The sequence below is a fragment of the Perca flavescens genome, chromosome 10, assembly GCF_004354835.1.
Source record: "Perca flavescens isolate YP-PL-M2 chromosome 10, PFLA_1.0, whole genome shotgun sequence".
In the NCBI taxonomy this organism is placed as follows: Eukaryota; Metazoa; Chordata; class Actinopteri; order Perciformes; family Percidae; genus Perca; species Perca flavescens.
This window is the reverse complement of record NC_041340.1, coordinates 2,236,957-2,254,351: the sequence shown is the minus strand read 5'-3', so window position 1 is coordinate 2,254,351 and position 17,395 is coordinate 2,236,957. Positions and strand designations below refer to the sequence as shown.

The window sequence follows — 17,395 nt, the reverse complement described above, 5'->3', positions numbered from 1 at the left end:
CGAAAATCAAGTCATTTCAAGTCATTTGACTCAAGTCTAAGTCAAGTCTCAAGTCATGAATATCAAGTCAAAGTCAAGTCGAGTCTTTTATGAATGTTAATCAAGCAAGTCTCAAGTCCTAAAATTTGCGACTCGAGTCTAACTCGAGTCAAGTCATGTGACTCGAGTCCCCCATGTCTGGTAGATAGCTGTGTCTCAGTTTATGTTTTTTGTACACGCTGTGACTCTATAAATCACAACATGTAAATAGGAACATGTTGGTGTTATTTTGTCACTTATTCGGAGCAGTAGGATTACTGGAACCAGTTACCTGCAGGTTCTGTGCTGGCCTGATGCCTGATCCCAACTTTTCTGTAGCCCCCTCCCAAAACCTAAGGGTTTCCAGAAATATTTGTCAAAATTTGTCAAAGCCTTCTAAAAATCTTAATTTCTCAGGCTCTATAGCAGATAAAAACATTTGAGAGCTTACTTCTTTGGCTTTCAACTTGACTGACTTGCTTGGCCATAATCTTCAAATGCATTTAAAAAAAATCTATAAACAACAAAAATATCAAGAATATTTAGAAAATCAGTACAAATCCTTTTTTTATTTCATTATTTCATACTTTTGAGGTACCAAACAAGTGAACATCACTGATACAAAGTTATAGAAAAAAAAACCAAAACAAAACAGAGGGTTACTTCTTCTTTACATAACAATTACATATTATTTTAATTTTGTTTCTTGTATTATTTGGATCGAACTTTGGATAAAAGCGTCTAAGAAATCATAACAAAATCCCTATGCATCTCTGTCACTCACCACAAGAATATTTCAGCCAATCACAATACATATAATTGGCCATGTGCCTTGAAAAAGACGACACAGCTCAAAATGACGCAGATGCGTGATCAGGTCTTAAAGGTAAACACACACAGATGCGTGATCAGGTCTTAAAGGTAAACACACACAGATGCGTGATCAGGTCTTAAAGGTAAACACACACAGATGTGTGATCAGGTCTTAAAGGTAAACACACACAGATGCGTGATCAGGTCTTAAAGGTAAACACACACAGATGCGTGATCAGGTCTTAAAGGTAAACACACACAGATGCGTGATCAGGTCTTAAAGGTAAACACACACAGATGCGTGATCGGGTCTTAAAGGTAAACACACACAGATGCGTGATCGGGTCTTAAAGGTAAACACACACAGATGCGTGATCGGGTCTTAAAGGTAAACACACACAGATGCGTGATCGGGTCTTAAAGGTAAACACACACAGATGCGTGATCGGGTCTTAAAGGTAAACACACACAGATGCGTGATCAGGTCTTAAAGGTAAACACACACAGATGCGTGATCAGGTCTTAAAGGTAAACACACACAGATGCGTGATCAGGTCTTAAAGGTAAACACACACAGATGCGTGATCAGGTCTTAAAGGGAAACACACACAGATGCGTGATCAGGTCTTAAAGGGAAACACACACAGATGCGTGATCAGGTCTTAAAGGGAAACACACACAGATGCGTGATCAGGTCTTAAAGGGAAACACACACAGATGCGTGATCAGGTCTTAAAGGGAAACACACACAGATGTGTGATCAGGTCTTAAAGGGAAACACACACAGATGCGTGATCAGGTCTTAAAGGGAAACACACACAGATGCGTGATCAGGTCTTAAAGGGAAACACACACAGATGCGTGATCAGGTCTTAAAGGGAAACACACACAGATGTGTGATCAGGTCTTAAAGGTAAACACACACAGATGCGTGATCAGGTCTTAAAGGGAAACACACACAGATGCGTGATCAGGTCTTAAAGGGAAACACACACAGATGTGTGATCAGGTCTTAAAGGTAAACACACACAGATGTGTGATCAGGTCTTAAAGGTAAACACACACAGATGCGTGATCAGGTCTTAAAGGTAAACACACACAGATGCGTGATCAGGTCTTAAAGGTAAACACACACAGATGCGTGATCAGGTCTTAAAGGTAAACACACACAGATGCGTGATCAGGTCTTAAAGGTAAACACACACAGATGTGTGATCAGGTCTTAAAGGTAAACACACACAGATGTGTGATCCGGTTTGAATGGGTTGAACTGTAACTTCTGACTCTGAACGCTAGAAAATGTATTCCTCTAAACACAGTGTGTTCATGTAAAGACTTTTTGTATTAAGTTGTCTGTGCCCTCCCCCTCCAGGCCCATGGCAGCCCAGGTGCATTCTGGGAGTCTGAGCAGGAGTCACTGCTGTTTGTGATCGAGATGAAGACTGAGCGCGTGCAGGAGCAGAGCAGGAAGCTGCAGCAGATGGACACTCTGGTAGGAAAACTAACCGCACGCTGTCCTGTTGGTTATAACGGTGGTTTGGGTTGTTTGAAGGACAAATCTCTCATTATTTCATATTTATCTTTTTGTTTTCATCCTCTCTCTCCACCTGTCTCTCTCTCCACCTGTCTCTCTCTCTCCACCTGTCTCTCTCTTCTTCTTCTTGACTCTCAGATGGAGAAGAATCAGTCTCTGGAGGACCAGACGGTCTACATCCTGCAGCAGAACGAGGATCTCAGAGTCCGGATAGACAACTGCCAGACTCTCATTCAGTACGTCTCCTCTCCTCTCTTGTATCTCCTCTCCTCTCTCTATCCTCTCTTCTCGTCTCCTCTCTTCTCCTCTCCCCTCTTATATCTTCTCTCCTTTCTTCTATCTCGTCTTATCTCTTCTCCTCTCCTATCTCCTCTCTTCTCTCTCCTCTCCTATCTCCTCTCCTATCTCCTCTCTTCTGTCTCCTCTCCTATCTCCTCTCTTCTGTCTCCGCCTATCTCCTCTATTCTCTCCTCTCTTCTGTCTCCTCTCCTATCTCCTCTCTTTTCTCTCCTCTCTTTTCTCTCCTCTCCTATCTCCTCTCTTCTGTCTCCTCTCCTGTCTCCTCTCCTATCTCCTCTCTTCTCTCTCCTCTCCTATCTTCTCTCTTCTGTCTCCTCTCCTATCTCCTCTCTTCTCTTTCCTTCTCCTATCTCGTCTTATCTCTTTCCCTCTCCTATCTCCTCGCTTCTATCTCCTCTTCTATCTCCTCGCTTCTATCTCCTCTCTTCTATCTCGTCTTATCTCTTTCCCTCTCCTATCTCCTCTCTTCTGTCTCCTCTCCTATCTCCTCTCTTCTGTCTCCTCTCCTATCTCCTCTCTTCTGTCTCCTCTCCTATCTCCTCTCTCCTCTCCTATCTCCTCTCTTCTGTCTCCTCTCCTATCTCCTCTCTTCTCTCTCCTCTCCTATCTCCTTGCTTCTATCTCTTCTCCTATCTCCTCTCTTCTTTCTTCTCTCCTATCTCCTCTCTTCTGTCTCCTCTCCTATCTCCTCTCTTCTGTCTCCTCTCCTCGTCTATCCCTCTCCTCTCCTCTTCACTAACACCAGATCATTACACAGCTATGTGGCGCCTCCTGCTGGACAATTTTACGTCTGCTCCAAAACAACAATCCTTAATCCTTAGCTTAATACTGGACCAATGTCAGGGATTGTTGTTCCCATCACCATCACTTAGACACAGAAACATAGGAACATAGGTTGAGAAAAAATGGTATTCACCCTTTAAGCTCTCAACGAGAAGCCCGGATTCTGAAAATAAAATAGTTCCTGTTTCTTTAAGTCTTTGGATTTAAGTCACGATCCAGGCCTCTTCTTCAAGGGAACTTAATCAAAAGTGATTCTGACCCAAACTTACACCGGTAAAGATGCAGGGTTTTTCCTCGCCTTTTTGTAATTGATTTACTTTTATTTTATTATTGTTTTGCACTAATGTTACCAACTTAGCAAATGCTTTTGCTTAAATGTGTGAAGGCAGTGCAGAGAAATATTGAGTACAGAGAAATGTTAGTTACTATTTAAAGGTGCCCTGCCACACAAAACCACATTTTTTTTTTTTAAATCTATCAGGTCCATATGTGTATGTGTGTTATGTGAAAATGAACTGCTACCTCCTCTGTCAGCTCTAGACACTGAACAGAAATAATCAGAGAAATCAGACCAATCACAAAAGCTGGTCAGTCTGACATCATACTGCCTGAGCTCATTACTATTCATGAGCTGGCCCACACACTGTCAATGCGGACAGCATCCTTGAATGAGACTATATATATATATATATATATATATATATATATATATATAAGAGACTTCAGATACAGTATTAGGGGACCACTAAGGTCTATATAAAGAGACTTCAGATACAGTATTAGGGGACCACTAAGGCCTATATAAAGAGACTTCAGATACAGTATTAGGGGACCACTAAGGTCTATATAAAAGAGACTTCAGATACAGTATTAGGGGACCACTAAGGCCTATATAAAGAGACTTCAGATACAGTATTAGGGGACCACTAAGGCCTATATAAAAGAGACTTCAGATACAGTATTAGGGGACCACTAAGGCCTATATAAAAGAGACTTCAGATACAGTATTAGGGGACCACTAAGGCCTATTAAAAAGCATCCAAAGAGCACCATGTCACGGGACCTTTACATCTGTTCTCTCTCTTTGTTCCAGGCAATTTTCCAAGGAGCAGCAGGACCTGAAGGGGGCGCTGGAGCGGCAGGCGCTGATAAACCAGAATCTTTCTCAGGAAAAAGAGCAGCTGATGTTCAAACTGAGACACAGAGACTCGTGTCCCAGCATGCACCTGCCCGCCATGATGCAGGAGATCGCTCCCAGATGATCGCACAGATCCTCGCATCGCCGTACATAGAAACCAGACTTGTTTTTTTAAACTCAAACTGGGCTACAGCCCCCTGTGTTACAGAGAGAAACGCTTAGGGTCCTCACAGCTCTGCAGCTCTGGGCCCCCCTTCTAGGGCTCCACGTTGGATCCTGTCTTCATCCATACAGAAAAACCACAAGGCTGAATATGTCACAGTGTACAGACTGAACTCATGAAGTGGCGCGTGTATGACAACGGCAATTCGTATGCCATTTTGGCGCGTCATCAAGACGCATAATCGCTTTTTAGCGTGTTTAGCAACGTGGTTTCGGCCCCCATTGACTTACAATACGTGTGAATTATTGCCGTGGCGAGTATTGGTTGGGGTGGAGGTTGGGTAAAACACAGGACTTGCACCCAGGATCGCATCCCTCATGTTTTAAGCCTTCCCCCAATGTTTCTTTCCTAAACCCAACTGTTTATTGTTTTCCTAAGCGTGTGACGTTGGTTACTGTCGTGTTTTTGTCGTTTTTTTGTGTGTTACTAAAGCCTTTCCCAATGTTCTTTCCTCTTTTTGTTTTTACACACGCGCGTGACGTTCTCGTGATAACACACTGTAGTGTGTATGTTTACGTCCGCTGTATACAGCGTAGACGTACACGTGGATAGCTTAAAATGCGTACAGATAACGCGCCATTTGGCTTCAGGAAAGTGCCGTGGATGTTTACGCGAAGTTGTGATGCCGTGTTGCTGTGTACCTGAAACTCCACCGGTAAACGTTCTCATGCTAAGATGCATCTGAGCCGTTTTTTAAAGCTGAACAACAAGGTGCTTCACACTGATTCTGGACCCCCAGAGAACCCAGAAATGGACCATCAACGGCTGAGGAGGCTAACCCTTTTAGCTAAAGCCTAAGCCTTTGAGCGTGATGTGTATCCGGCCATCAAGACTTGTGAAAGTCAGCCAGAGACGGTGTTTTTAACCAACTCCTGGAGCTACCGTTAGCTTAATTTTAAAGATGATTGTTTTTACATAGTCTGAATCAACGGATGTACATTTCCACGATAAAGCCGGATGTCGATGTCGGGCTTGGGCCCCTCTCCTCCCTTTCTCTGTGTGTTGCTGTTCTCAAACCCCCATTCACCACGGAAACGGCAACATCAAAGTTTGAGCTAGCGAGCTACACGCTGAAAATGTCAAGTTTAGAAGAACTTGTGGACGATGCAACAAGTCAGGTCTGCTTGGTTCTTTCAGGGAATGATTGTAAAGATTTACTAAGAATATGTTTAGGGCATTTCCTCTCTAGCGATTGGTGGGATTGCTGTGGACGAAGTACACACTAGAGCAGGGGTGTCAAACTCAACTTCTTTTCTGGTTTTCCATTTTGAATAAAAACGACTGCGGTACCTGCCAACAGCTACTTTATTTAGTACCACCATGTAGTGAAAAAACGCCATTAGTGAAGTTGAGTTTGACACCCCCGTGCTGAAGAGTTTAAAGTGCCCATATTATGAAAAAATCTCCTTTTTCTGGTGATTTGGGGTGTTCTTTTGTGTCTCTGGTGCTTCCACACACATACAAACTTTGAAAAAGACCATCCATGGTGTTCTGAGTGAGATCTGGTTTCTGAATGTGTCCTGCCTTCAGTCTCCTGGTGAGCTGGTCAAAATCTGCACGGCTTTCTGCGTCACTAGCCGAAACGTGCTGGCTAACCGCAACCGTTAGCATGCTAGCGCTAGCATGCTACGTCGTTCTCAATAGCAAAGCACTGCTACATCACACACAAATTCACCCTAATCTCCAAAAGAACTACTTCCATGTGCTCCCTGGTTTAGAAGAAGTCTCCCAGCTGATCCTGAAGTTGGAGAAACAGACTTTCTTTTACTGTCTATGGAGCTAGCTGACATGATCTACATCTGAGCTACTGAGCATGTGCAAGTGCAATCAAAGATAGTACAGAAGAAGAAAAGATGTCTCACTCTGTAGTAGGGCTGCCACCTCTTAGTCGATTAGTCGACTAATCGCTCGTTTTGGTCTTAGTCGACTAAGATTTCTTTAGTCCATTAGTCATTTTTTATGCTTATTCATGCTTAATTACTTATTTCCAAGAAACTTCTGAGCACATTTATGGTAAACACAAGATTTAAAGTGGTTTCTTTTGCAGGATTAATTGTGGAGAAACTCAGTTTTACAGATGGTTAATTAACTACATTTATATTGTGCTTTTCTAGTCTTAACCACCTCTCAAAGCTCACAGCTCTGTCGATTAAATCAACTAATCGATTAGTCGACAAAATCCTATAAGTGTTAGTCGACTAAGGAGTTCTTTAGTCGAGGACAGCCCTACTCTGTAGCTAAAACAGAGAGCAGAACACAAAAAGGAGCTGCAGCAATGTGCAGTACAACAAAAATATGGTGTTTTTAGATAATTAAACCACGTAAACCTATTCTGGTACAACCTTAAAATACAATTATGAACCTGAAAATGAGCAGAATATGGGACCTTTAAGTTTGTAAATCCTGAGGCTGCTCAAACTCCACGTTCAGCCGGATGTTTTTTCTTCCGTGTTCAGTTTTTGCTTTCTCTCGCGTCCAACATTTTTGGGGTTTTATGCAGTGAAAAATGACAGCTAGCTACATTTTTAGTGTCCAAAGTGAAGCCTCGTTACCCATGCTCTGGCGTTTCCCCCTCTCATTCCCCCTGCTCTGGTGTTTCCCTCTCATTCCCCCTGCTCTGGCGTTTTCCCCCTCTCATTCCCCCTGCTCTGGTGTTTCCCCTCTCATTCCCCCTGCTCTGGCGTTTTCCCCCTCTCATTCCCCCTGCTCTGGTGTTTCCCCCTCTCATTCCCCCTGCTCTGGTGTTTCACCCTCTCCTCTCATTCCCACTGCACTGACGTTTCCCCCTCTCATTCCCCCTGCTCTGGCGTTTTCCCCTCTCATTCCCCCTGCTCTGGTGTTTCACCCTTTCCTCTCATTCCCCCTGCTCTGGCGTTTCCCCTCTCATTCCCCCTGCTCTGGTGTTTCACCCTTTCCTCTCATTCCCCCCCTGCTCTAGTGTTTCCCCCTCTCATTCCCCCCTGCTCTGGCGTTTCCCCCTCTCATTCCCTCTGCTCTGGCGTTTCCCCTCTCTCATTCCCCCTGCTCTGGCATTTCCCCCTCTCATTCCCCCTGCTCTGGCGTTTTCGAGCCCCTAAACCGGAGACCTTTGGAAACTCTTCTTCTCTCTAAACTCAAACGCTTGAAATCCAAAACGTAGCGATGGAGATGTAGCCTGAGATTAATGCAAATCATGGCACGCTAACGTAAGGATTTAAACTTGCTAACAAACGGTTAACCAAACACAGTGGGAAGCATGTCACATGCTAACGGTTAGCACGATAACACGGCAAAACACAGATGCTAAATGCCATCATGTAAACATGCATTAGTTATTATTTTATATTACTTCTTGCAACATTCTTTCACCATCTTCCAGATAATCAAAGTCCAAAGCACATTTTTATTATTAGTTATTAATAATAACTACCTGAACGCTACCGTTAGCAGGTTAGCATTCACAAAGAACATTCACATTGAACTTGTTTGATTTTCATTCAGTCACAAATGACAACCAGCTCAAATCTTTTGTGTTTTTAGCATGCTAGCATGTTAGCTCGAGGGGAGTTTTGTTCTCTGTCATACTGTAGAGCATACACGGGTGTCAAACTCGAGGCCCGCGGCCCTAATCTGGCCCCTCGCAAACTTTGGTTAATTTAGCTGCACGATAACTTTCCGCCCACCAAGTCTTTGTTGCTTTTTCCAACGTTTCCGGCACTTTTTTGAGATAATTTAGTGGCTTTTTAGGCACTTTTTTCATAATTATTGTCGCTTTTTTTCTATAATGGCTGTAATGGAGCTTTTTGGGGTCTTTATGTCGACCGAACTGTAAGTGAGGACATGCAGTAATACTGCTGAGTTTGACACTGACAGTTTGGGGCTCATAAAGCCCCAAAATAAGAAAGAAATTGAAGAAATCTGGAAAAGGCGACAAAATGGACACAAAGTGTCAAAAAAGTCGGAAAACAACAACTAGGTGGGCCAATATGTATTGTGAACCTAAATTGATATGTGGGCCGAATCAGAACCTGGGAGGAGCCAGATTTGGCCCGCGGGCCTCGAGTTTGACGCATAATGTTTTAAAGCATATTTTAAGTTTTACTTTAAGAACTACTCAATAAACACACACACACAGAGACACACACACAAACATAGACACACACACAGAGACAGACACCCATGCACACACACACAGACATACACACATAGAGACAGAGACACATAGACACACACAAACACACACACACAGATACATACACACATAGACACACACACAGAGACAGACACCCATGCACACACACACAGACCCACATACAGAGAAACACACAGACATACACACATAGAGACAGAGACACATAGACACACACAAACACACACACACACAGATACATACACACATAGACACACACACAGAGACAGACACCCATGCACACACACACAGATACATACACACATAGACACACACACACAGAGACAGACATCCATGCACACACACACAGAAACACATACAGAGAAACACACAGACATACACACATAGAGACAGAGACACATAGACACACACACACACAGAGACAGACATCCATGCACACACACACAGAAACACATACAGAGAAACACACAGACATACACACATAGAGACAGAGACACATAGACACACACACACACAGATACATACACAGACACACACACAGAGACAGACACCCATGCACACAGACACACAGACACCCGCACACAGATACACACACACAGAGACACACACACATACACACACACACACACACACAGAGACACACACACATAGACACACACACACAGACACACATACAGAGAAACACACAGACATACACACATAGAGACAGAGACACATAGACACACACACAGATACATACACACATAGACACACACACACATAGACACACACACACAGAGACACACAGGTCTTGAGTATATTTTAAGTTTTACTCCATAAACCCAGAACGATAAAACGCCTTTTTTTTTTTTTTTTTTTTTTTTTTTTCCCGAACGGTTAATGTTTGAAAGATGTTTTCATGTTGTCAGTTTTTTTTTTTGTGTGTGTTTTCTGTTACCGTGACGATGGATTTATGGGATGTGATGTTTGTATTTGCCAAAACCCATTTAGTCAGCGTGTTGACAACTCCTCCTCCTTATGCACTACTAGCACTTTGACCCCCAGTCTGTCTGAGACAGACAGACAGACAGACCCACAGACAGACAGACAGACCCACAGACAGACAGACAGACAGACACTTAGTCACAGTATCGGTTAATTTCTTCGGCTTCTTTCGTTTTAAAATCTTATTTCATCTTTTCTCTGTTGGATTGAAATCCATCCGGTCTGTTTTTCCCTTTTTATGTTTTTGGTTTGACTCAATAAAGAGATGAAACTAAAATTCTGATGATTGTGAGTTTGACAAACACACACACACACTAACACACACACACTGACAGACACACACACACTAACACACATGCACATTGACACACACACTCACAGACACACACACACACTAACACACATGCACATTGACACACACACTCACAGACACACACACACACACTTATACACACACAGACTCACTAACACACACTCATAGACACACACTCAGACACAGACACACTAACACACACACTGACACCCTGCTCTGTCATTCCCCCCCCTCTCATTCCCCCTGCTCTGACAAAAAGCAAAGGGTGGCTACTTTGAAGAATCTAAAATACAGTATAAGACATGTTTTCAGTTATTTCACACTTTTTTGTTAAGTACATAATTCCATATGTGTTCATTCATAGTTTTGATGCCTTCAGTGAGAATCTACAATGTAAATAGTCATGAAAATAAAAAGGAAACACATTGAACGAGAAGGTGTGTCCAAACTTTTGGCCTGTACTGTGTAGGCGGGAACAGCTAACCACACAGGAAGGAGGACAAAGACCTGGAAGTCGATCTGAAATGAGACGAGAAGGTAAGATTCAAAATGGTAATATAACCATTGCATGTTGCCGTTTTTCTTTTTCTCTCTCTGCAGCACAATATATTCGTTTTGTTATCGTCATAGCGATATCAACCGGCCAGCAAACCCGTGTGGAAATGCTGCGACATATCGGGGAAGATGATCAGAAAATATCAGCAGAAAACTTCACTTTAAAATATAGCTGTCATTCTGTTTTTTTAAGTGCCGCCTTTGATGTTCAATTAGTTCAATAAAAGAAATTAGTTTCAAACTCAACGAGCAGTTTGTTTTATTTTATCAGAATACTGAGAACACTTTAATATCTGATTATTTATCACAAAGTTATATCGTTATCAAGATATTCAACATTATTGCATATTTTCCTCATCGTACAGCCCTTATATTTATCCCATTTTGCACTCTATAAACGTGTGTGTGTGTCTCTCTCTGTGTGTGTGTGTTTCTGTGTGTGTGTCTCTGTGTGTGTGTCTGTCTCTGTTTTTCTGTGTGTGTGTGTGTGTGTGTGTGTCCGTCTGTGTTTCTGTGTGTGTGTGTGTCTCTCTGTGTGTGTGTCTCTCTGTGTGTGTGTCTCTGTGCATGTGTGTCTGTCTCTGTGTTTCTGTGTGTGGGTGTGGGCGTGTGTGTCTGTCTGTGTGTCTGTCTGTCTGTCTGTCTGTGTGTCTGTCTGTGTGTGTGTGTGTGTGTGTGTGTGTGTGTCTCTGTGTGTGTGTCTGTCTCTCTCTCTGTCTCTTTGTGTGTGTGTCTGTCTCTGTGTGTGTCTCTGTGTTTCTGTGTGTGTCTCTGCGTGTGTGTGTCTGTGTGTGTGTGTCTCTGTGTGTGTGTCTGTCTCTGTTTTTCTGTGTGTGTGTGTGTGTGTGTCCGTCTGTGTTTCTGTGTGTGTGTGTGTGTGTGTGTGTGTGTGTGTGTCTCTCTCTGTGTGTGTGTGTGTGTGTCTGTGCATGTGTGTCTGTCTCTGTGTTTCTCTGTGTGTGTGGGTGTGGGTGTGTGTGTGTGTGTCTCTTTTTGTGTGTGTCTCTCTCTCTGTGTCTTTGTGTGTGTGTCTGTCTCTGTGTGTGTTTGTGTGTGTGTGTGTGTGTGTCTCTGTGTGTGTTCTAAAAGAGAAACCCTGTTTGATTGTTTCATTCAAACTTTTTTTATTTCATTTCCAAAGACACCGAGTTTTCACCGATGCATCGTTACAAGAACCAGTGTTTGTGTGTGTGTGTGTGTGTGTGTTGTTATTCCCCATCAGCGTAGAAGTCTAGAAGATTCTTCTGTACCACTTCTGTCTGTTTCTCTTTTTAGCGATCTGTTCCTCAGATGTCAGTTCTTCCTCGAGGGAGGACCTCTCCTCGCGCCGAGACAAGGTTCTGCATGCCTCCATCTCCTCCAGCAGCGAGGCTTTCTCCTGCTGCCATTGGAGCTGCTCGCTCTCTGCCTGATCTTTGACTTTCTTCAGCTCTCTGGTGGCGTTGGCGTGCAGCTCCGTCTGCTGGAGGTAGTAGCTGTGGGATGTTTCCCGCTCGGTCAGAAGGGAGGACCTGACCTCCTGCAACGAGACGCAACAAATCTCCAACTGCTGCTTGAGCTCTTTAAAAGCAGCCGGGACGTTTTCCTCGAGCTCAGTCGGGACATTCTGGTAGATAGGTAGATAGATAGATCTTTATCGTCATTGTATGCGATACAACGAAATTCTGTTGAAGCAATCCTCTCCAAATAGCAGCATAGAGTAAAAAGATGGATACAAACATATATCCCCATATACACACATATACACATACACATCCATATATATACAGTACAGGCCAAAAGTTTGGACACACCTTCTCATTAAAATGTGTTTCCTTTTTATTTTCATGACTATTTACATTGTAGATTCTCACTGAAGGCATCAAAACTATGAATGAACACATATGGAATTATGTACTTAACAAAAAAGTGTGAAATAACTGAAAACATGTCTTATATTTTAGATTCTTCAAAGTAGCCACCCTTTGTTTTTTTATTAATAAGGGAAATAATTCCACTAATTAACCCTGACAAGGCACACCTGTGAAGGTAAAACCATTTCAGGTGACTACCTCATGAAGCTCATTGAGAGAACACCAAGGGTTTGCAGAGTTATCAAAAAAAGCAAAAGGGTGGCTACTTTAAAGAATCTAAAATATAAGACATGTTTTCAGTTATTTCACACTTTTTGTTAAGTACATAATTCCATATGTGTTCAATCATAGTTTTGATGCCTTCAGTGAGAATCTACAATGTAAATAGTCATGAAAATAAAAAGGAAACACATTGAATGAGAAGGTGTGTCCAAACTTTTGGCCTGTACTGTACATACACACACACACATATACACACAGTGTGGTCCAGCTGGGCTTTCAGTTGACAAATCTCCCTCTGCATCAGCTCTTCTTCACAGCTCCACTCTTCCTCTCTACCTCCTTGTAGATCATCGAGGAAACTAGCCAGCAGGTCTTCTCTGACCTCCAAGCAGACCCTTCCCTCGGTTAGACTCTGTGTGAGCGTAGCGTCTCCGTCCTTCAGCTCGCGTCTCACCTGCTGCTCGAGGGAACTGAGGTAGAAGTCAAGCTCCCTGGAGTCGTTAGCCATGTCTTTTTTTTTGTCTTGTCTTTCTGTTGGACTTTAATGCAAAAAAACACACTGTCATACACTGCACTAACTACACACTGCCGTACACTCCACTAACTACACACTGCCATATACTGCACTAACTACACACTGCCATACACTGCACTAACTACACACTGCCAAATACTGCACTAACTACACACTGCCATATACTGCACTAACTACACACTGCCATACACTGCACTAACTACACACTGCCATATACTGCACTAACTACACACTGCCATATTCTGCACTAACTACACACTGTCATACACTGCACTAACTACACACTGCCATATACTGCACTAGCTACACACTGTCATACACTGCACTAACTACACACTGCCATACACTGCACTAACTACACACTGCCATACACTGCACTAACTACACACTGCCATACACTGCACTAACTACACACTGTCATACACTGCACTAACTACACACTGCCATACACTGCACTAACTACACACTGCCATACACTTCACTAGCTACACACTGTCATACACTGCACTAACTACACACTGCCATACACTGCACTAACTACACACTGCCATATACTGCACTAACTACACTGTCATACACTGCACTAACTACACACTGCCATATACTGCACTAACTACACACTGTCATACACTGCACTAACTACACACTGCCATACACTGCACTAACTACACACTGTCATACACTGCACTAGCTACACACTGTCATATACTGCACTAACTACACACTGACATATACTGCACTAACTACACACTGTACTAACTACACACTGTCATACACTGCAATAACTACACACTGTCATATACAGCACTAACTACACACTGCACTAACTACACACTGCACTAACTATACAGTGTCATACACTGCACTAACTACACACTGCTCTAACTATACACTGTCATACACTGCACTAACTACACACTGCACTAACTACACACTGCACTAACTATACACTGTCATACACTGCACTAACTACACACTGCTCTAACTACACACTGCACTAACTACACACTGCTCTAACTACACACTGCTCTAACTACACACTGCACTAACTACACACTGCACTAACTATACACTGTCATACACTGCACTAACTACACACTGCTCTAACTATACACTGTCATACACTGCACTAACTACACACTGCACTAACTACACACTGCACTAACTATACACTGTCATACACTGCACTAACTACACACTGCACTAACTACACACTGTCATACACTGCACTAACTACACACTGCACTAACTACACACTGTTATACACTGCAATAACTACACATTGCATTAACTACACACTGCACCAACTACACAGTGTCATACACTGCACTAACTACACACTGCACTAACTACACAGTGTCATACACTGCACTAACTACACACTGCACTAACTACACACTGTCATATACTGCAAAAACTACACACTGCCATACACTGCACTAACTACACACTGTCATACACTGCAATAACTACACACTGTCATACACTGCACTAACTACACACTGTCATACACTGCAATAACTACACACTGTCATATACTGCACTAACTAACTACACACTGCACTAACTACACACTAGCATACACTGCACCAACTACACACTGCACTAACTACACACTGTCATACACTGCACTAACTACACACTGCCATACACTGCACTAACTACACACTGTCATACACTGCACTAACTACACACTGTCATACACTGCAATAACTACACACTGTCATATACTGCACTAACTACACATTGCATTAACTACACACTGTCATACACTGCACTAACTACACACTGCACTAACTACACAGTGTCATACACTGCACTATCTACACACTGTCATACACTGCACTAACTATACACTGCACTAACTATACACTGTCATACACTGCACTAACTACACACTGCACTAACTACACACTGTCATACACTGCACTAACTACACACTGCACTTACTACACACTGCACTAACTACACAGTGTCATACACTGCACTAACTACACACTGCACTAACTATACACTGTCATACACTGCACTAACTACACACTGCACTAACTACACACTGTCATACACTGCACTAACTACACACTGCACTAACTACACAGTGTCATACACTGCACTAACTACACACTGCACTAACTACACAGTGTCATACACTGCACTAACTACACACTGCACTAACTACACCGTGTCATACACTGCAGTAACTACACACTGTCATACACTGCACTAACTACACACTGCACTAACTACACACTGTCATACACTGCACTAACTACACCGTGTCATACACTGCAGTAACTACACACTGTCATACACTGCACTAACTACACACTGTCATACACTGCACTAACTACACACTGCACTAACTACACACTGTCATACACTGCACTAACTACACCGTGTCATACACTGCAGTAACTACACACTGTCATACACTGCACTAACTACACACTGTCATACACTGCACCAACTACACACTGCACTAACTACACACTGTCATACACTGCACTAACTACACACTGTCATACACTGCACTAACTACACACTGCACTAACTACACAGTGTCATACACTGCACTAACTACACACTGCACTAACTACACACTGTCATACACTGCACTAACTACACCGTGTCATACACTGCAGTAACTACACACTGTCATACACTGCACTAACTACACACTGTCATACACTGCACTAACTACACCGTGTCATACACTGCAGTAACTACACACTGTCATACACTGCACTAACTACACACTGTCATACACTGCACTAACTACACCGTGTCATACACTGCACTAACTACACACTGCAGTAACTACACACTGTCATACATTGCACTAACTACACCGTGTCATACACTGCACTAACTACACACTGCAGTAACTACACACTGTCATACACTGCACTAACCGCTGAGCAAACGGTGACCTTACTTTAAACGTTACGGCTGAAAATGACGAGCGATTTTAAACCAACTGGTCCACGCGGTGGCGACTGAAAGTCTGTTTCAGAGTCCAGACATCTGAGACCATAAATATATCTATGATCTGAGACGAAGGGAGAGGAGAGCACAGATAGAGAACAAATATTGTTCTCTATCTATGGGGGAGAGAGTCTGTGATGGTGTCACAACTTCTGACAGTTCTGAGTTCTGAGTTCTGTCCTTTGTTGTACCTTGTTGCTATCGGATACCAGTTTGTTTACGTTTGTAATGTAATGACTTTCTGTGACAAAAAAAATTCACGTTTTTTTGGGGTCTTTATGTCGACCAAACTGTAAGAGAGAAGACGATATGAGACATGCAGTAATACATATATAATAATAATAATAATAATAATAATACAGTCAAAGATATCTGACTTTTTCTCTGAAATAAAAAACTCTACAACTCTGTGTGTTTGTCTGTGTGTGTGTATGTCTGTGTGTTTGTGCGTGTGTGTGTGTGTGTGTGTGTGTCTGTCTGTCTGCTGTGTGTGTCTGCTGTGTGTGTGTGTGTCTGCTGTGTGTGTCAGCGTGTCTGTTTGTTTCTGTGTGTGTGTGTGTGTGTGTGTGTGTGTGTGTGTGTGTGTGTGTGTGTGTGTGTGTGTGTGTGTGTGTGTGTGTGTGTGTGTGTGTGTGTGTGTGTGTGATTCCCCTGTGTGACCAGTAGAGAGCAGCAGAGGACAGTTTTCTAACCCTGTGGACTTTAAACAGATTAGATATTGGTACAGGTTACAGTACAGGTGCATTGGAACTTGTGTGCATTGCTCATGGGTTGTGTCCAAAATTATATTAATAGATTATAATATTTATACATACTAAATATTTGTCTCTGGGTGGAATTAAGTGCAATAATCAATGCTTATCTTATTTAGTATGCTAAAACAGTATATGAGTTTGTTAGTAGGGCACAGGGGCGTAAAAAGTAACTCAGCCTTCAAAGAAAAAAGTGGCAAAAAAACATCGGAACAAAAGCAACAAAACGTGGGCCAAAATATATTGTGAACCTAAATT

The 17,395-nt window shown here is 42.7% G+C and overlaps 2 protein-coding genes across 2 annotated transcripts in view; one reads left to right on the top strand and one right to left on the bottom strand.

Moving 5' to 3' along the window:
* The window catches only part of ccdc69 (coiled-coil domain containing 69), a 52,553-nt gene extending 46,337 nt beyond the window's left edge, over nucleotides 1–6,216 (top strand). Inside the window, exons 7-9 of the mRNA XM_028589511.1 lie at nucleotides 2,204–2,323; nucleotides 2,504–2,601; nucleotides 4,542–6,216. Of these exons, the coding sequence (XP_028445312.1) occupies nucleotides 2,204–2,323; nucleotides 2,504–2,601; nucleotides 4,542–4,710 (387 nt within the window). The 3' untranslated portion in view covers nucleotides 4,711–6,216. The remainder of the gene's footprint in view (nucleotides 1–2,203; nucleotides 2,324–2,503; nucleotides 2,602–4,541) is intronic.
* Nucleotides 6,217–11,981: 5,765 nt separating this feature from the next.
* On the bottom strand, nucleotides 11,982–16,506 carry LOC114562267 (uncharacterized). Its single transcript, XM_028588584.1, has 3 exons — nucleotides 16,336–16,506; nucleotides 13,122–13,404; nucleotides 11,982–12,396 (listed from the first exon to the last, which is right to left on the bottom strand). Exons 2-3 carry the CDS (start codon nucleotides 13,371–13,373, stop codon nucleotides 12,022–12,024), a joined length of 627 nt encoding a protein of 208 aa, XP_028444385.1. The 5' UTR covers nucleotides 13,374–13,404; nucleotides 16,336–16,506; the 3' UTR covers nucleotides 11,982–12,021.
* Between the last annotated feature and the right edge of the window lie 889 nt (nucleotides 16,507–17,395).